The sequence below is a fragment of the Pleurodeles waltl genome, chromosome 9, assembly GCF_031143425.1.
Source record: "Pleurodeles waltl isolate 20211129_DDA chromosome 9, aPleWal1.hap1.20221129, whole genome shotgun sequence".
NCBI lineage: Eukaryota > Metazoa > Chordata > Amphibia > Caudata > Salamandridae > Pleurodeles > Pleurodeles waltl.
Window position 1 is genome coordinate 498,339,670 of NC_090448.1, and position 21,366 is coordinate 498,361,035.

Sequence of the window (21,366 nt, forward strand, 5' to 3'; positions counted from 1 at the left end):
GCACAGACGCCGAGGGGACCAGTGGGTTGTAGGGCGAGGGGAGCACCACGGGGGAGACAAGAGTAACGACTATAGACTCAGATTCCTCCTCCGGTGGAAGCTCCCTGGTGGTGGCAGACCCCTCTGGGACCACCCCAGCTACAAGATCTTCTGCCACTCCCTGTACCAGCACCGCCCTCCCAATAGCCCTCCACCCAGTTGCCTGTGCCTGCTCACCCAGGAGAGTGTGCATCTCCTTGGCCCCAGGCCCCTCATGCCCTGCCCCAGTCAGCCCTGCTGCCCTCAGTGAGGAGGCTATTGACCTCCTGAGACCCATCTCTGTAGGGCAGTCATCCATAGTGAATGCCATCCAGTGCCTATCTGGAGGGCATTTACAGTAGCTTGGCTGCCCAACAGAGATCATTTCAGGCTCTGGCCTCCTCTCCGATGGCAGCCAGTGTCCCTGGTTCTACCGTCCCCCCTCCAACTACCTGTTCCTAGTCCCAAAGCCCTCTCCCTCAACCCTTCCTACACACACAATCTAACAAGCATGCACCCAAAACAACTGACGGGACTCTCACAGACAAACACAGGCACCACACTTCACCCCACAAGAACACACACAGCCAACACACAGATGCACATATTAATACAGCCACTGCCTCCACTGCTGCCCCCTCCTCCTCCTCCCTCACAGTCACATCAACACACACACCTGCATGCACTGCATCATCAGTCCCAGATCCTGCCACCTGTAAAGTCTTGCCCACAGTCACCACAACAGCAGACAAGCAGACATGCACCCCACACACCACATGTGCAGTCACCACCACCATCACAACCTCGTACAGCAAACCCACCTCACTTGCAGACACCACAACAACATACATACACACGTCCTGTTTGTCCTCTACCACCCTGTCTGCCGCTCTCCAATTGCATCTAAACGTTCCCACTCAGACACCCAACAGCCATCCACTTCACACAGGCACACTGCCCATGCACCTGCACCCAAGTCCAGCACACCTACTCCTCCTACGTCTTCCTCTACCTTCACTCCCAATCCTCCCACAACCCGCCCCATTGGTCCTAAGAAACTTTTCCTTTCACGCCTTGACCTCTTCCCCCCCCCGTTCTGCTCATGAGAGAAAGATCCCTCCCCCTCATCCCTGTACCTCCAGCTCCCAGTTGACTCCTGTTCCTCCCCCTAAAACTACACCTACCACTATGGGCCCAAGCCCGCTCCTCTTCCCAATAAACAGAAGGGTAAAGACCTGCCCCCCTCCCAAACCCAAGCCCAAGGACCCCCCTCCCAAGAAGAACCCCCCCACCCCCTGAGGTGCCTGCCTAACAACATCATGATGCCCCTGCCCACCGGTCAGCCCATTGGAAACCTTGCAGCAGCATTGGCCTCGAGGCCAATGCCGTCGCACAGAAGGAGCCCCCAGCACCCTTGAAATGCACACTATCTGCACTAGCAGACAGTGTGCATTCCGAGAGTGCTGGGCAGGTTGTGCCCTGCACTGCCCACAGCATGGTTGTGGGCAGTGCAGGGCCCCCAGCACTGGCTTTTTACCAGCCTTTTCATGGCAGGGTCCTGGCCATGAAAAGGCTGGCACAAATTGGACTTGTGATCAACACAGCGGCGCTGAGTTAGCACGAGGGCCCTGAACTCAGCGCCGCCGTGGCTGACTATGAGTCCAACCGGCGCCATGCTGCCGAGAACCATGTCCCTGGCAGTGGCGGTGTTCCCCTGGCGGTCCGACCTCCAGGGTCATTGTGGTCCGACCGCCACTGCGAGGCTGCCGGTCTTGAAACCGCCAGCTTTGTAATGAGGGCCTTAGCCTCCTATTGTTCATTGTGTGGCCCCATTCTTAATGGGGGAGTCATTCACAGGTTCAGACAGCTGGAAACTCCTAGAAGGCCTTAGAAGCTTTTGGGCAGGAAAATGTCGAATTCTAAAAGCGGTATTTTCAAAATTGGGATCTAAGTTCTGACTTTACCATTATAGAGGATTTTAAATTACAATTAATTTAAGTCCAAACATGATATTTCTGCTTGCTCCCAATCAAATTTGAGCACGTATTAAATATAATAGGGTTACCCAATTTTATCCAGAGGGACAACTAGACCTTACAGTAGTGAAAAAACGAATTTAGTGGTTTTCATTACAAGGATAAGTAAAATGTAAGCCCACATGTCCTACTTTTTAAATACAACTCACCCTGCGCTGCAAGTTTTTAAGGGATGGCTTACATGTATTACAATGGAAGGTTTAGCCCTAGCAAAAGGTTTATTTTGCTGCTCAAAATGGCAGTTTAAAACTGCACTGTAGGTTGCAATGAAAAAAGTGACATGTTTTAAAGGGTCACTTAGGGTGGTTTGTACAATGAGTGCAGCAAGCCTACCTGTTGCATTTAATGTACATGGCAGGGGTACATGTAGTACCATATACAGGGGACTTGTAAGTAAATTTAATGTGCCAGTCCAGTGTGGGCAAGTTTTAGGGACAGAGCACATGCATTTTAGCACCAGTTAACAGTAGCAAATTACACAGAGTCCTAATGCCAACAAAAAAGATTTTCAGAAAACGGGGGTGAAGTCAAAATTGTTTGGGGTTGACCCTGTAGAGAAGGCCAAGTCCAATACTGGGCTTATATGTTAAGATACAAATCTGTGCCCAGATTTGTCACCACTCATCCCTGAGCTCATTTCCAAATCAATTAGTGATATACCTTCAGCCAATAAAATCGTGATCTCATCAATGTTTCACGGATGATTATATGCTGTCCTGTTTTAATCACCTACCCTTCCCAGCAGTTGATTCTCTACTGTCCTTTTTCGTTCATTTCCACGCAGCAGGTGATACAACTATCACTCAAACTGTACTGTACATAGCACTGTTCTAGCTGTCGACCAACACCTTTTATTAGCCATGCCTTTTAAGCTTAAGGTCACCTGTAATAATGGACTCAGATTATTGTGAAACATAAGCAAAGATTTCAGTTTCAAAAAGAAATCTGCAACACGTTTTTTTCCTACCTGTGCTTTTAAAATCCATATAAAAACTGATTGCTAGTACGGAAGGAAGTGGAGAACTCCTGTTCATTCATTAAACATGGACAGTCTAAAATCAACTAGACCTTTAAAGTATCTTTATACTCTTAGCCTTTAAGGCGGTTGTTATATTAACTACCAGTCTGCCCACTGAACATCCATATTTGTTAATGTGTTTGCTGGAATAAAAAAAACTTTGATACCTAGAAATATGTTGTGGTTTCAATTACCACATTTCCTGAAAACAAAAAATGATTCACTTTGTTGTAGTATCCAGAACGATCACGATTATTTAGTACTTGGGTTAAGTCAGCAGCATTCCATGACATTGATTTCACGTCTTAGCTAGTACTAGAGTCAGTTCCATCTTTAGTTTTATGGATCTGGGTTTCTGCTTTGCTATAGATTGTGAATTAGGGCAGACATCAGAATTCCAGTTGTAATCCTAGATGTTTTCCTTCCCTGGCTATGTGGAATTTGTTAAGAGTTGTGCTTGTGGGTCCTTGTGAGTTATCACACGTTCATGTTTCATAAGCACAAGCTCACTCTCTACTCGTGGCTGCTCTAAGAACAGATTTACAGTTTTTAATAATATTGTACTTAGGGGTGACCAAAAACTTTAGTTTATCTTTCTACATAGTATTCTTTAATCATACTTCCCCGATTATAAAACGCCTCCCTTTTGATAAAGACCTCCCTTGACAATCTGTCACAAACCTCTGAAACTAATATTTGTACCCTCTCAGCTGGACTCCCTGCCCCTTTAAATTCAATAAACGAAATATCAGAAGATCCTATGCCTGAGAAATTACTTTGAGCCTGCAATACCATTAGTATAGTCCCCAGGTTTGGCAGATCATGTGCTTAGGCTGTAGCACTTTTGGCTAATGCATGATTAGTATACAGGCCATGTTTGTAACATTTCTCCCTCAATAGAATTTGGTGCACCCTTTATGGGGTATTTGTTTTGTGAACCAGTTACTGCATTAGAAAAGGATTGATATTTAGTCATACAAAGTTTATCTGCTGCAAAAGATTACATCTCCATATGCAGTGGTTGACGGACCGAATTCCTCCTTCTACCAATTAAAAAAATAGCCCAAGGCTGTACAGTATGACCAAATTGGCTGCATTATGACAGCAGGGCTGGTCCCTCAACCTCCATGCCAGACGCTCAATATTGATGCAATTTGCACACAGTGCAGCACCACAATTGCGCCACTCCACAGTCAACCACATTTTGCCCCAGCTGACTAAGGGTATCACAGAGGTCCCTGCCAGTTCCTTACTTTTTCACTGCTCTGCATTTTGAGAAGTGGACCTGATATAATGTAATCATGGAGGGCACTATGCTAAAGAAAATGCACTTGTGCAGTAAGTTCAGTGAATTCTATGAGTAAATGAATTGGCTATTTGTAGCTCTCCGGGATCAGCCACTCCTTTGTCGCCCAGGCTGACCAGTGGGATCACAGATTACTTTGCCATCTCCTCCTGTCTTCCCTTTGTCTTCACCACCCTGATTTTTTGCAAACAGTAGGTAGACTTGATAGGATAACAAAATCACAGATGGCTTGTCCCTGGAGAAAGTGCACTTTTGAACTAAGTTCAATTGATTTTAGCAGCAGATGAATTGGTTTTGCAAACAAGCACATCCTCGTTGAAATTCTCCATTGTAGCCTCAAGACACCTTAAGCTGCCACCCCACCCTCATGACCTGGCCAGCCCAATGGCTTTGATCTTTTTTCCAGAGTTAAGACGTGATTGGCATGGGGTATAATTTGCATATTGCTGAGACTCCTTCCTTGAAGCTCTTGTATGGAAAATGTAGAATAGAAGATCTTCCAGTTGCTATGTACACTCCAACTTGACGTAATCAAAGAGTTGCTTTGGTTGTTTTGCACTGTGCTCCTTAGTCGATGAAGCTATTGTTTCCTCACGATTTGCTTATTGTTACTTTCAGCTAGGAGGAAGTGGTTATAAGTCTCCACAGAAGCTAAGTATATAAGTAGCCTGGATGATCCATAAGGATTGGTTGACATATCTGTTTTTTCATTTCTATAAATCCACTGAAAACACTGTTTCATTATGTAGAAGATCTGGTCTGATGATCTCATCTTAAGTTTAATTGTCACAGTTTTTAGATTTTTCTGTGATGTTTTATGTGTTCATTATTCAAGGTAGTTTGCATAGAACTATGCACCCGTATTTATAGTTTAGTGGACATAACTGATATTTGTTAATTTGACATATCTTTAGAAGAAAAAGGTATGGTCAATTGAAATTAATGATATGAGAGTTGGGAAGGATCCTGGTAGATACCAGGGCATTTTTGGTTTTGCCTGTTTGGACTTTAAAACTATACACTGTTGACATATTAATCCCCGGCACATGACTGCGTGCATTGTTTGCATTTTTGTTCTTCAGTAGTTGCTGAGCTTGGTTTTGGTATTACCAATTCTGTTCTTGGTGTCAGAAAAGAGATGGATCTGATGGGCCAAACCTTGTGGAGGAATTCTTTTTTAGCCCCTTGAAAGATGACAAACTGGTTAATCATCAGCTTCTGATGCACACTACTACCTATTAAGTGTCCGTGACTTCAGACGTGGTGCTGAGTGTCCCTTAATAATTGTCTTGTATCTTGACAGACTTACCCTATTGCATGAAACTCCTGAACTGAGGTCAGCAGATTGATCTGGATCTGCGTCATTCACCGGTAGATAGGAATGTATTGGTTGTCATCATTCATCCTACCTGTGCACCCTAATGCTATTGCAAGGTGCATGTAATCTTTAATGCAATTATCTGCTCCACTGGGGGCTTGTTCAGTAATTTAATGCACAGTTATGTGGTCAGACCTCTCAAGGTTGAGGGAGGGTTTGGCGGCTTAAATTTTGAGATCATATATTTCTGCATTGATGGCATATGTTTAGATACTGTTGTAGTCGTTTAGCAGAGACATCACAAGTCTTATGGTGATGTAAACCTCCTTGTTGGTTTATATGTGTGGCAAAACCCTTATTGATGATGGTGTCAATTTAGAGATCAAAAGAGAGATCTGAATTGATTTGGAAAACCAAATGTTTTAATCTCTCTAGAGGGATTGGAGACTTCGGGCCTGATTTAGAGTTTGGTGGATGGGGTTACTTCGTCACAAATGTGATGCTATCCCATTCACCATATTACGATCCCATTATATCCTAAGGGAATTGTACTGTAGCAGGCAAGATATCTGCCACATTTATAACGGGTGTAACCCGACTGCCAAACTCTAAATCAGGCCCTTTGTTCCTGGCCATGTCATTTCCAAATAACATACCCAGTTTACTTTCGTTCAGGCAGAGATAATTCTTCACCATGGAATGCATTTTCTTCAGTTATTCAGTGATGTTTTCTCTATTGGTTTTGACATTTTCTACAGAGATATGCATTTACTTGTCATCAGCATAAATTTAGAATTTTACCAAGCGGCAGATGATCAAGCGACACAGTTCAGATGCGCATAGAGTGTCTTCAAAGTTCAGCTAAAACAACCTTATAGCTTATTTTTATGCCAACAAAGACCATTAGATGGGTAAGTAGATTTGATAACAAGTGCTGTCCGGCAACTATTTTTAGAATTAAAAAATCCTGAATTGCTCTGTCACCTGGCCTGGTACATTTTAGAGCCTGGTTCTAGAGTAAATATGGCTTCTGAGAATGGCAGTGCACCATTGGAAGACAGAACTTGTGCATAAAAATAAACATATTACATCTTAATTTCACTTTTTTAGAGGCTTAGCGTGGTAGGTTATTTTTCGCTAGGATTTTTTGCATAGAAACGTGCATTCAGGAATCTACACCACGCCATTTGAAGACGTTTTCGTTTGGCTCATTGCTTGTACCCTTCGCATTGACTAATTGACCTTGATTATTCTGATAACCAATACTGATTTATTCGACTCTTCCATTGGGGTGTCCAAGAACTTAATTCCCTTGGTTGCTTTTTCTTTTAGATCACCCACAAAATGGACACAGCAAACCACTGTATAGTTCTTCTGCAGCAGTTGAATATGCAGCGAGAGTTTGGCTTTCTCTGTGATTGCACTGTTGCTATTGGGGATGTGTACTTTAAAGCACACAGGGCAGTATTAGCAGCGTTTTCGAACTACTTCAAGATGATATTTATTCACCAGACAAGGTAAGATTTTATTTCAGTACTCTTTTGAAATGATTTTTTTTTAAATTGTTAACCAGTATTTTGGTAGTCTTCTTCCCTTATCACGGCACTAGTGTCCGTTTTTTCTGATGTACAAAAATGCTTTGAATCTAAAGAAAGACCTTAGCCACTGATGGGATGCAAGTCATCCTGTGACATACTTTACCAAAAATTATTTTAAAATATCCCAGAGACTCTCATCTTCTTTTTATGCCTTTGTGCATTTAGACTGGCCTGATAGATTAAGCCCTGCTCACTTCTACACGATACAAAATGCATACACTTGTGCTTCTCCCTTATTTACATATGAGATGTAGGCATAGTGAGTGAGCCACAGCTCAGTCCATCATTCTTTGAATAAATAAGTGTTGAGTGTGTGTCTACAGCTTACATGTTCATTTCTTCCTGGAATCAACAAGCGTCTGTTACCTCCAATGCTGATACCCAGAGTAAGGATGTTAAACGTATAATCCTTTAGTATTCCTGTGCAAATGAAAGATTGATCCCTATGAAGGGGATAGGTATGATTTTGTTACAACTAGCCCTGCAATTCCAAAGTGCAATGCTCACAAGTGGGATTTGAAATGAGATGTCTGGCATTTGCTTGTGAGGTTGCTCATCTGGTAATGGACACCCTCAGGTACCGTTTTTGTGCATTGCAAGCACACATACCTCCCACACTGCTACTCGCAAAAGAGCAAATGTAAATTTGAGATTGTGAGTAACACAACATTCTTCTCACCTTTGGTCCTTCCTCATACTAAGCATTTTCTTTGAACTAATCATAATATTGGCATTGATCTCCTGGGCTTTTATTCATCTCGTTTTGAGACTCCTGCGTTTCCGATACCTGTACATTGTAAGACATGTTTTTAAAAGGCTTGTGATGTTAGAGACAATATAGTGACAGCATAGTCAAGCCAGATGTGCACTTTACGGTTAGGGTTGCTTTCACTCAGCCATTATTGTAACAAATGCAAATACACAGATATTGCCAGTGACTCAATGTCTGTCCTTGCAGATATGAACCCCACAGACATGAAATAGTAACACAGGCCGGCTTGGCATGAGTGTCCCTTTCTCAGGGACAATGGGGTGAGAAGATAGGCGAGAGATTTGCATATCGCTTCCTAGATTAGAAATGCGTCTGTCTTCATCGCTGAAATCCTGATTTTATGTCATCAGCTCCTGTCCAGGCTCAACAAATGTAGGAGTGGCTTGGAGCGCAAGAGAGTCGCTTACCTTAGCCCATTTGGGGGTTGGGGAACTAATGTGTTTCCCGGGGCGGAGCCTCAGCTCGCTCTTGCGAATCAAGAGTGTCTGACGGCGGCCATGTCACCCTGGCACTGCCCTCTTGAAGGCATGACCACCGCCACTGCATTTTTTCTGCCAGTATCCACCACTGGGGGCACGGTAGTGCTGCTGGAGCAAACAGAGAATACTTTTTGAACGACAGAGCCATTGGTTGTTTTTATTCTGAAGCCAACTCCCTCTTTTGGAGTTTGAGAAAAACATATCATAATTTGGAACAGTCCACAGAAATATGGTACGTGCCCAGCATTCAGCTAAGCCCACTGTGTATCTGCTGCAGTGGTAGATGCACTCTAGGGACAGAGACCCCTGTCACAAACACAGAGATATCTAAATATGGCATGCTACCAGTCTAATTTTAGAACAGCCCCTTAGTTAAAAAGAGCTCTCTACTTTAAACTTGTCCACCCCAGCCAATAATGCATTCTTTATCACCTTAAGTTTTAGTTTTCCTGCTGATAAGTGACTGGGCACCTGTTGACATTGTAGAGGCTAATTTGTTTGGGCGACTGGTGGAGTGCCTTTATGTTTTTCTGCGCTATTCCTTTCACTGATCTCTACCAGGTGAACTGCAACTATGGAGCTGTAATTCAAGCACGGGACCCTCTTCTGGGGACACGCTAGGCCACTTAGGACGGTACAATAAACACAAAAAAGCTGATGGGAGGAATGCTTGCAAATAGTCTAAACCACTGGCATTTGCTCGGGGTAGCAGTCCAAACCCATGTTTTTTAGCCCACGCAGAGGCCCGCCTTATGATAGGTACCAACCCTGCTCTGCAAGGGAACAGTCCACCCCGAACTGCCAGGTGATAGGTTGGAATGCTACTCGGAACTATTGCCAGGGGTTAGACTATTTTGCAAATATTCCTTCCATCACCTTTTGCATGTTTACAACTGTAACGTTGAAAGCCAGTAGTAGACTTGTGGCATTCCTTGAACTTGAGAGACCTGTCAGCAATCCTGCCGAAAGTGATTGTGTTTGCAGCCCTATTCCAAGCGGCTGAACCCGGATCAGATCAAATAGTTTCATAGCAGTTTCATATGTGAGTTGCCATGGGGGCTTTTGATACGTTCCCAGCAGTTCCGGTGTCTGCAGGTGTGCAGAAGCACATATGATATCATGTTCAAGAGTTTACCCATCTAGAAAGTAAAACATGCAGGCAGATCAATTCTGTTGTGACTTTTCCTCATTCCTCGAATTTCAGTCTAGACACTTTTAAAAGTGCTTTAGGGTCACTTGAATTGCCTATTTTCCTCGGAGTCATATGGCTTTCTGCCAAGGGTTCGTGCTCTCAGTGATGATTGCCCAATAATACTCTCCCTCAGACATTGATCAGTCTTTGTGGCATAGTGGTAGAATTGTTGGGTATTTAGCGTCAAGTATATTGAAAGGAAATTATCATTCAGTAATCAAGATGTCTGTTAATCACCATCATTGTGCGTAGGCATTATTGAAAGTTCTTGTCAAACTTTTGCTGAAACATCTCTCTCTGCTCATGTAAAATCATGTGGCAACCAAAATTTTCAAAAGACATATTTACATATTTGTAGTTTGTGTCTCAGTGTCTTCTTTATGGCTTCTTTAGCGGTAGTCCCAGCATTAGGAAAGGGGTGGTAGGATGTGGCAGAAAGTGGAACCGTTAATGATTACACTGCTGCATATTTCTGGGTTTTGAAGACTGGCTTGCTTCTCTCGTATTCCTTCATGTGATCTCCTGCTAGCATCAAGATCTTTTTAGTCTGCCCCCTTCAGACAAATTCTCCTCAACTCTAAAGGCAGGGAATCAAACCCTTAAGAGTGGGTTATCTAGAAAGACCTGTTTCTTTCTCCTGGTATCTCATTTTTCATGGTTGTTTAGCCAAAAAGCAGACCGCCTGGTCATTTACTCACCTCATGAATGGGAATGGAATCAGGCAGTTCACTTTATAGTGTTATTACAGTATTTAACCTTACCGGCAAACCTGATGGTGGTGGTAATGTAACTACACTGGCACTTTTTTAGACATCCGACAAGCAGATCAGTGATTGTACTGCTGATTATCAACAAGAAGATTACTGATATACAAAAGTATTGACAATAGACTATAGAGGGACAAAATATAAAAAGGTAAGTGCATATAGGGAAGCATAGATTTACTGTTCCTAAATCCTCATCTACATAAATTGAAGATATATAAACCGTGTAGGTCTGGAATTAGGTATAGAAAATCTAGACTTACCTACATGTTGATATGTTTTCTATATTTTGTCCTTGATATTTAGAGCCGCCAATATTCTGACATCAGTATTTAGTATAAACACCTAAATCAGGTAGATATTTCTGGTTAATACACTTTTTATAGTATCACATATAACATCTTATGTTGGGGATGGATTTAGTCAACACTGATTAATATTTTTCTACCTTTGTTATTGTCTGAAAATAAAAGTACGAATGTTTGATTGGTTTAGGTGCTAAAATATTCATAGCTTTAGGTTTCTTTCTCAGCCGGCTGCCCTTTACTGCACTGTTTGGTTAAGACTCGAAACCTGGTATTTGGAATGTGAGAAAAATCTTCTTATCTGGTTAGTAGTTTTAAGTCCCTTTTGGACCACTTGCACCACCCCTAAAGAGAGGCCAGAAGTGAGTAGCAACCCTAAGTGCTAGATCACAATACTTGTCCTTCCCTAGTACTGAAAGCTTTAACTTGGCTGGTTAAAGGAGAACATTCTTGATTTCAGATGTATGGCTGATGGAGAGTAGAATGCCCTTTATGATGGGAATGAAGGGCTTGATGATATTGGGGAGGTGCTCTTTCCTTAGGACTGAAAACTCTTACCAAGCAAGGTATTGTGCTCATTACTAGCTTTGGCCTACCTACCTCATTTTGTCCAGCTGTGCACTGGAATTGGACAGCAATGTATCTTTGTGGGTAGTTTTTTATAGAACAGAACTGGCAAAAATGCAGCTGAGTACTCTGTTGGGTCAAAGACAAGCACAAGCTCAACAAGTAAAGGAGAGGTGGCTGGATTGTGGAATATTAATACATTGTGATGCAGTGTTCTTTAAAGATGTGCAACTTCAACTGTTTCCTAAATTGGAGCAGCTTTGGGACAGTGCTGATAGATACCGGGATATTGCTCTAGATTCTAGGAGCACAGATGGAAAAGGCCTGCTGCCTTCTTTTGTCTTTTCTTTTCTGGGTTGAGCCTGCTAGTGCATGTGTCTCACTTGTGGGACTCTGTTGTGTACAGTAAAGGGCTTGGAGCCCTTCTGTCACTCACCATTTGTTGGCTTGCATGGCACTCTTCTTTACAGCCTCATAACTCATCACTTCAGCCCTGGCATCATTTCCGTTTCTCTCTGTGGCGCAGAGACCAAGCACTGATTGATTACATTTAATCAATGCCCGTCTGCTGCTCCTGATGTGAAAGGAGGTACTATTTTGTACTTTTTGACATGTAGTGCCGTGCAAACAGAAGACTTGTGAGTGACAAAAACGTGTCCAGCAGGACAACCAAAATTGCAAAGTTCTATTTTTTATAGCTAACTTTCTTTTATTTTGCCAAGTTGTATTCTCTTATTTTCCACTCATGTTTTCTTTTGTTTTGGCTCGGGCACTCTTCTCAGATTATCTTATCCAAAACATTACAATGCAATATTGTTTATTTATTATGTGTAATTTGTGAAATGGTGCTTTAACACATAATTGTGTAGTACACCCCAATCCACCCCACTGCAATCCTCTCAAATCCACCCCACTTTACCCCAGACTAATCCACTTCACTCCAACTCTCCAACCACTCACCCCAGTCCAAGCCACACCACTCCAGTCCCCCTAACCCACTCCAATCTAACCTGCCCCACTCCAATTCACCCCCCTCTCATCCAGAACAATCAGCGCCACTCCAAAACAATCTGTCCCACTCCATTTCAAAACAACATGCCCCACTCCAGTCCAAAACAATATGCCCCACTTCCATTTACCCCACTCCAATCCAAAACAATGTGCCCCATTCCAATCCAAAAATCTGCCCCAATCCCAAACAGTCTGCCCTACTGCAATCTGATGCACTCCTATCCAAAAAAATCTGCCACACTCCAATCTGCCCCACTGCAATCCAAAGCAATCTGTCCACTCTAATGCAAAACAATCTGCCCCTCTCCAGTCCACCTCACCCCAGTCTGCCCCACTTTAATCCAAAAGAATCTGCCCCACTCTAATCCACCCCACTCCCATCTACCCCACTCCAATACAAAACAATCTGCCCACTCTAATCAGCCCCACTCCAATCCAAAACAATCTGCCCCACTCTAATCTGCCCCACTCCAGTCTGCCCCAATCTAATCCAAAAGAATCTGTCTCACTCCTATCTGCCCCTCTCCATTCTGCCCCACTCCAATCCAAAACAATATGTCCCACTACGATCCAATCCAGCTCACCTTAATTGAATCCGCCCCACTCCCTCCTAATTCACCCCACTCCAAACCACCCCACTCCCATCCAACCCACCCCCACACCAACCCAATCCACTCCACTCCAATCCACCCTACTACAATCTGCCCCACTCCTATACAAAACAATCTGCTCCACTCCACCCTGCCTCATTCCAGTGCAAAGCAATCTGTCCCACTCCTATCCACCCACTTCAGTCTGCCCCATTCCAATTCAAAACAATCTGCCGCACTCCAATCCAAAGCAATCTGCCCCACTTTAATCCAAAACAATCTGCTGCACTCCAGTCTGCCACACTTCAATCCAAAACAACCTGCCCCACTCCAATCCATTTCACTCCTCCCTACTCCAATCTGCTGTACTTTAATTCAAAACAACCTGCCCCACTCCACCTTGTCCCACTTCAATCCGAAACAACCCACTCCAATCCCAAATAATCTGACTGCTCCAATCCAATCCACCACAATCCACCACACTACACTCCAGTCCACCCCACACAAATCCAATCCACCCGACAGCAATCCAATCCAGCCCAGTCCAATCTACCCCACTCCAGTCCAATACACCTCACCCCAGTCCACCCCACCCCAATCCACTCCAGTCCAGTCTACCCAACTCCAGTCTAATCCACCCCGCTTCACTCCATTCTACCCTACTCCAATCCAATCCAACCCACACCAACCCACTCCAGCCAATATCACCCCACTCCAGTCAAACTCATCCTACTCCAATCCAACCGACCCCACTCCAATCCAATCGAAACCACCTTACTCCAATCATGTCCTGTGCTACCCAATATATCTCACTCCAATACAGTCCACCCACACCACCCCTGTCCGCCACACTCCTATACCATCCACTTTAATCCACTGCACTCCAATCCACATTAATCCACCCTACTCCAGTCCAGTCCACCCCATTCCAAACCACCTTAATCTACCCACTTCAAGTCCAGCCCTTTCCAGTCAATCCACTCCTCACCAATCCAATCCACCCACTCTAATCTAATTCACCCCAGTCCAGTCCAATCCACCCCACTCCAATTCACTCTGATCCACCCCACCCCAGCCCTATCAATCCAAACCATCCACCTCAATCCAATCCAATCCACCTCACTCTAATTCACTACAATCCCATTCACCCCACTCCAATCCAATTCGCCCCACACCAATCCACCCAACTTCACTCAGTCCACTCCACTCAACCCTAGTCCAGTCCACTCTACTCCAATCCAATCCAATCCACCCCACTTCCTCAGTCCACTCCAACCCACTCCACCCTATTCCACCCTCACTTCACTCCACAACACACTCTGCCACTGAACCAGTGAACTCTACTCCCCTCTACGCAACTCTACAACACTCTACTCCTCCTATTTCACTTTATAACATTCCAACAAATCCACTATGCAACACTCTACTCCCCCTCTCAATTCGGACACTCCGAACACTAACTTTTAGCCATGCTGAACAGCAGCCACACTGGTTTACAATATGGCAAACACATTTCTAACGACAACAGCTCTTGTATAGGCACTTCCTATTGGCTTTGCCAATGCCTGTTTACACTTTATAGGCTGCCGATGGATGGTGACCTGACCTCCGGTGTGCTGTGAACTACCAGGGATGGCGAGTTTGTCTGCAAGAAAAGCGGGGCTGCTTTTAAAAGAAGTTTAAATAAATAGTCGATTTCCAATCTTCACAGTCTTCACCTTCAGTTAGTCTTCCTGCTTCTTTTCAAAAGGAATATTGATTTAGATAGTCTAAGACAAAATGAAAAATAAACTGTTGTTTAAAGTGTTATGCCATGTATTCATTGAGCTTCATACATGCTCTAATAAGAATGTTCGCAATTGATATAAATATGTAACCATATAAGAAAAATGCATAAAACTATTCAATAAACAATATGTATATATGAATCATAATAATGATAAAAGGGAATACATTTTACTTATATCTCTATGTAAATATTGCGGTAATTGTTTTGTAGGGGTAGATTTTAAAATGTATTAATAAAGAGAAGTGAATATTTATTGCCCTATATCAGTTTAAATTCTTTGATCAAACGAATGTAAGAAGTAAGCTTTTCCCACAGAACCCCTGGAATATCTTTAAAAATAATGCTTTACCTTTTTTTTACAGCGAATGCATCAAGATCCAGCCAACTGACATCCAGCCTGACATCTTCAGTTACTTATTGCACATTATGTATACTGGGAAGGCGCCAAAGCAAACCGTTGACCATGTTCGGCTGGAAGAGGGAATTCGATTTCTGCATGCAAAAATCCTGTATCATGCTGCAACAGAAAGGAATCCGATATTGTCCACTGATGCCATACATTCTTCAAATTTATATGGAATTCAGATCTCCACTGCTCAAAAAACACAAAAGGAAAACATTGATGTTAAAGAAAAGCCCCCGTCTGCGAATGGAAACCGATCAGCATCACAAAGCGATCATCCCCAGTTACAGCTATCGCTTGCCATAGGTCTAGAAGGTGTGAACTCCGAACAACAAAGCTCCCATCTTCTTAACCAGGCAAGTGCCACGGTTCAGCCTGTGGAGGAACTTCCAAAAACTACAGTTCCAATTAAGCAGGAAAAATGTGAACCAGAGTGTAAGTCTCCATGTGATCCACCCGCTTCTTCGGAGATGGAAAGTCCCAGCATCCCCAGAACTAGTCTCCAAATGCATCTCTGCAATTATTGTGGGGAGCACTTTGAGTCCCGTGGAGGCTTACGGGAGCATGTGTATGCCCATGTTTCAGGGGCTCTTCCGTTTGGTGTTCCTGCGACCATTTTGGAGAGTAATGATATTGGTCAAGTGAATGCTCTCATTGAAAACAGTGAGAACAATGAAAATCCCAAACTTGGTAGCATCCAGATGAAGGCTCTCGAACAACATTCAGATCTGACAAACTGCAGCAACCTAGAGCCACTGCAGCTCAACCAGTTGTCCTTGATGTCGAAAGAGACTGAACCGGTGGAGTTGAACTGTAACTTTTCTTTTTCAAGAAAAAGAAAACACAGTTGCACAGTCTGTGGTCACAAATTTCTCAGAAAGAGTCAGTTGCTGGAACATGTGTACACACATAAAGGTAAACCATACAAATTTAGCAGATACCACAGGTTTGGGAACCAAATGAGCCAGACGTTTCAGGCGCACCAGGTCCTTCTTTCAGGTGGCACACAAAAAAAGGGTAGTACTGCTCAAGTTCCTTTAGACCCACTTGGCACACTTGAGCCCAGTGTTAAACTGGAACATGTTAATACTGTTTTAATAGAATAACATTTCCACAGCTGCTGAGATTTAACAGTAGCTTGTGACATTTTGGTGCCAAAGCTAGTATTTTTCCTGGCTTTCCAAGTCATATAGTGCATTTCTGTTTTTCTGTTCCCTCGGTATTGTAGCCATGATAGTCTCTTCCGGTTTCCTGCACAACCTCTACTCTCTCTCACATTGCAATTTCATTATGCTTCACAATATTTCCCCCAAATCGCCCTTGACCACTCGTCCTTTCTAGGCTTCCAAATCTTGGAGACTAGCAGTGTTGGGTTGCAGTAGGTAGAAAGTAACATTCATTAATTTACAGTGTCAGTTCAGAACCTTTACCAGGGCTGCAGTGATTTTTTTGAACTTATATTGATCTTGTTCCTACGCAAACACATAGATGTGGCTGTGGATGTTGTCTATGTGCAGAAAGTAAGGCTTCTTTTGAACTAGGTTTTAGGTTTGGGAATTTCTTCACCTTTCCAAAAGGTACTGAAACCAGGTGCCTTTTCGTAGCTTTAGATTTTGATGTTTAAAGGAAGATCTGTTTCCTGCCAGAGAAGTTCTGAAAATAGAGTCGGGACTTCTGTTTATGAGGGTGGATTTTCAGAGATGCAGAAACTCCTCAGTTTCAGCATTCTGGCCTGAAAAAAACGTGAATGATGGGGGTAAAAACAGTAGTGCCTCTTCTGTGTCATCACACGAAGTCAAGACCAGGCGCAGGAAGTCTTAGTCACCTGATGTCCTGGCTCGTAGCCAGAATTGCTGTCCTGTTGTTAAGAGTGATGCCAAATTCTGTGCTCCAAACTTGTCGAGATGGTAAATATTGTTTTCACACTGGACCTCATCTAGGAGGTTTTCAAATTGGGATGCTTTCCTGTCGAAGCGAGAGGAAATGGCTTTTTCTTCGTCTATTTGAAAGTTTTGTAAACAAATGATATGACAGTAACACGCAAACATTAGCGACCTTTTAATTTACCATTGGCTTAGAAAAAGCAGGACATTGCGTTTTTTCCAGTTCCATTTCCATAGCGGATATCGCTGTCGAGTTTCCCCTTGATTTCAGGGTTTCATTCAGCTATTTTCAGTTGTTTGCCCGTTTTTCTGTTAAAGATTAACCACATTGAAATTAAAAATCTGCTTTGGTGCATTTTACCAGTGCTCTTTGTCCTAAAGCAAATTGAGACGAAATATGCTTATTATATTTTAGAGATATATTAGCCAGATTAATTTGTTTAGCAATGATTTGAAATCGAACTATTTTACTAAAGAGCTGGAAACTGAGATGTTCTACTTTTTTTACATCCAGAAGTTCTGGTCCATTTAGGTATCGGACAGTTTTGACATCACAGACTTCATTCCGTGGGACTCGGTAAAGCAAGTAAGAAGATGGACATCCTTCACTTTAATATATTGGTGCTTTTGTGGTGATTTCTTTGCAACATTGTGCCGTAGTATTGAAACGAATGCTTTGTCAAATTTGTTTTGGCTTAAAGTTTGTTGTTGTTTCTTGTATTCTGGGTTATTTTGCAAAATAACTATTAAAACGGTTTATTTATCAATGAATTTTAACAAACAATCACTCATGAGTTCCAATAAGTGGTATGCATCTTCAAGAAAAAGAATAATTAATATTTCAAGCTTTTGTATCAAAAGTGAGCACATTCTCTTACTTGTTATTTGTTTGAATTCACTTTTCTGTTTTTCTTACTTAAACAACCAACTGATCAGATATACGATGAAAAAGAAACTTTTCCTCCAAGTCGATTACCATTTAAATTATGCATATAACTGTAAGAAACCTTCCTCCCCAACTAAGTTCTGTCGCACACATTGAACATTCTATTCCCAAATTGCTGAGCGGTTCTCCACATCAAATGAGGTATCAAAAACCACAAACTACATGTTTAAAGTTGTCTCTTATTCTTCTCGTGTTACTGTGCTTAACTACTGTGCCATTTATGCATACACCACCTTTTCCTCTAGAAGCAGCTGAAGTGTAATCGTTCCCCATTTTTCTTTCTTCTCAACTCTTTTTATTGATTTCCTGTACTAAACAGCTTACAGCAGTTACCACAAGATGAAATCTGGCCTAAAACTAATTGAATCCATTGACAGGTGAAGCACATTATAATTAATAGACTTTGATTACAATTAAAGGCACTCCAATGCAAGAATTCCCACCAGTGGTCCCTTATATTTCTGGAAGCACCAGCTTTGGTTATACACATGCTCCTCAGCCTTTTGACAATAATTCATGCTATTTCTTGAAGCCGGGGGCCTTATGCAGTTTCCAGTGATGTGCGATATTCCTCCTGGCTATTAATAAGCCCAATGTAACAAAAATCGGGTAGTATAACTACAACCCCCACTCATCCATGAGACCTTGGAGTGGCATTTTAGGAACAGGTGTGACTGGTCTGTGCACCTTCTGGGTCAGCGTACTATACAGCCAGCCCCAGTATTGTTGTATAACTGGACAGATCCAAATCATGTGAGAGAAAGTGCCTATTGTCACTTTACATCGTAGACAGTTAGGCTCAGGGTCTGGTTTCATTCTGTCTATCCAGTTGAGCTGTAGTACACCCAATAAAAATATATAACTTGAATAAGCTTCAATTTAATAGAAACTGAAAGGGTTCTGGAGTTATCTTTGCCTCAAACCAGTCAGCATCCTCCAAGTGACCAATGTCCTGTGTCCATCTGTCTCTGAGTTGGAGAACGGGGCGTGGGGTGTTATTCACCTGTGTGCGCTAATAATGGAGATAAACTTCCTTTCTAATTGTGTGATTGTGAGTCTGGATTGTATTGGGTTGCATTCAGTCAAAACTTTGAGGTTGAGTGCATGTGCCTTCAGGGAATGGCACAGTTGTTAATAGCAATTCAATTGTGTGGTGTGGGGGTCATACTTATCGGATAGATATAGGAATGAAAAAAAAATTCCCCACCCAGACATTCCCAAGTCTGGAGATCCCTGTCAGATACCATGGGCAAAATTCTAGCAGGTTAACTGTTTGAACCATGTACCATGCCTTTGGCATGGTTTCAGCTGGTGGATTTCCCCCTGTGCCCTATCCATTCAAGGGTAGAGCACCCTCTACCCACTTTCATTAGTGAAGGAGGCAGAGTGGAATTTTGTCAAATTGCTAAAGTTTCCATCTAGAGTTAATTTTCATATGGCCCTGCAAATGTATGTACCCTTTTTTGGCCTGATTGTATTTACTAAGTAAGAGGTGTAAGTTAAGGAATGTTTGGATGTTACCAGTTCTCTTTTGAAACCCATACTGAACATCGCATATAATTTGCTTGTTTCAGTGTTAATTAAAAATCCTTCCTTGCTAGTGATCAGTCATGCCTGTTAGTCCATCCTTTTCCTCTGTGGGAGCAGGGACCAACTACTGGATAATTACACTTTGTCCTGTTTATGTGGTCTTTAGGTAACTTTTTTTTCTTTGTTTCCTGATCGTATTCAGGGAAGCATCCCTTTTCATCTGCAGAGCATTCTTGCTCTCAGCTAACCTTCTTTATGAGTGTTTGCTTTTTCCAGGGTGCTGGTACTATTTTTTTTTAGGCAGCAGATTACTTGTCTCCCTTCCCTTATAACCTGAATGCACAGTGTAAAACATTTCATAAAACGTCCGCCAGCACAGGACAAGTGCATTCACATAAAACTTGCAGAGCCTCCCATCTGGAGTCTCTCTCACCAGGGGCCCCTTCCTGCCAGCCCTCACAACATCCACAAATCGCGCATAGCTTATCTCCCTCATCGGGGCCATAAATCTTCCCAGAATGCTTGTTTGCTTCACTTCCACATCCTAGGGAATACATGCTTCACTGCTGAATTACTTTCCACTCCATCAACCGATACCCAGAACCAGAGTACTGTGGCCCATATTTATACTTTTTGACGCTAAACTGCGCTAACGCAGTTTAGCGTAAAAAAAATTTGCGCCGTCTAACGCCATTCTGAAGCGCCATGCGGGCGCCGTATTTATGGAATGGCGTTAGCCGGCGCAAGCAGACCGGCGCTGCCTGGTGTGCGTGGAAAAAAACCACGTAGACCAGGCAGCGCCGGCGTTGGGCAAAAATGACGTTAGGGCGTCTTAAAATGGGGCAAGTCAGGTTGAGGCAAAAAAATCGTCTTAACCCGACTTGCGCCATTTTTTAACGACGCCCATCCCCCATCAACATGACTCCTATCATTGTAAAGATAGGAGTCATGCCCCCTTGCCCAATGGCCATGCCCAGGGGACTTCTGTCCCCTGGGCATGGTCATTGGGCATAGTGGCATGTAGGGGGGCACAAATCAGGCCCCCCTATGCCAAAAAAAATTATTAAAAAAAAAAAAAAAATACTTACCTGAACTTACCTGAATGTCCCTGGGGTGGGTCCCTCCAGCCTTGGGTGTCCTCCTGGGGTGGGCAAGGGTGGCAGGGGGCGTCCCTGGGGGCAGGGGAGGGCACTCTGGGCTCATTTTGAGCCCACTTGTCCCTTAACGCCATGCCTGACCCAGGCGTTAAAAAGCGGCGCAAATGCGCCGTTTTTAGCCACGCCCACTCCCGGGCGTCTCTTTTGCCCGGGAGTATAAATACCACGTAAAGGCCTGGGAGTCATTTTTTAAGACGGGAACGCCTCCCTTGCATATCATTAACGCAAGGAAGGGGTTCACGCTAAAAAATGACGCACATTCCGGGAACTTTGGCGCTAGACGCCTCTAACGCCATAGTATAAATATGGCGTTAGTTGGCGTTAGTTTAGCGTCGAATTTGCGTCGAAAAAAACGACGCAAATTCGGCGCAAACGGAGTATAAATACGGGCCTGTGTTTTTTTTTTATTCTGTCTTCCAGCCAGGCAGATGTTCCGTGTGTCTGTGAACATGCAGATGTCCCCCATTCTCATCCCTGGTATGGAAACCAGTCTCATGCATATTCAGAATTTGGTCTATGAAAATGCTGCTCGGCAGAGGCGGCACATGAACAGATGTGGCCCCTCCCTCCTGTGCACACTCCAAGATCATGAGTGTTAATGCAGCCTAGGAGACTTTATTGTCTTGTTGTACACACACCAGGTGGCGAAATATCCATATGTGGCTTCAAAAGAATGCAGTTCAT

General features: G+C 43.3%; 1 protein-coding gene across 5 annotated transcripts in view; it reads left to right on the forward strand.

Annotated features, from left to right (window-relative positions):
• The window catches only part of ZBTB25 (zinc finger and BTB domain containing 25), a 273,963-nt gene extending 256,143 nt beyond the window's left edge, over nt 1-17,820 (forward strand). For 4 of the 5 annotated variants that reach the window (XM_069207343.1, XM_069207345.1, XM_069207346.1 and 1 more), the window contains exons 2-3: nt 7,029-7,213; nt 15,126-17,820. In XM_069207343.1, coding sequence (XP_069063444.1) covers nt 7,029-7,213; nt 15,126-16,272 — 1,332 coding nt within the window. In that variant the 3' untranslated portion in view covers nt 16,273-17,820. The remainder of the gene's footprint in view (nt 1-7,028; nt 7,214-15,125) is intronic. The other variant, XM_069207347.1, reaches the window with a different exon arrangement.
• Nucleotides 17,821-21,366: the final 3,546 nt, after the last annotated feature.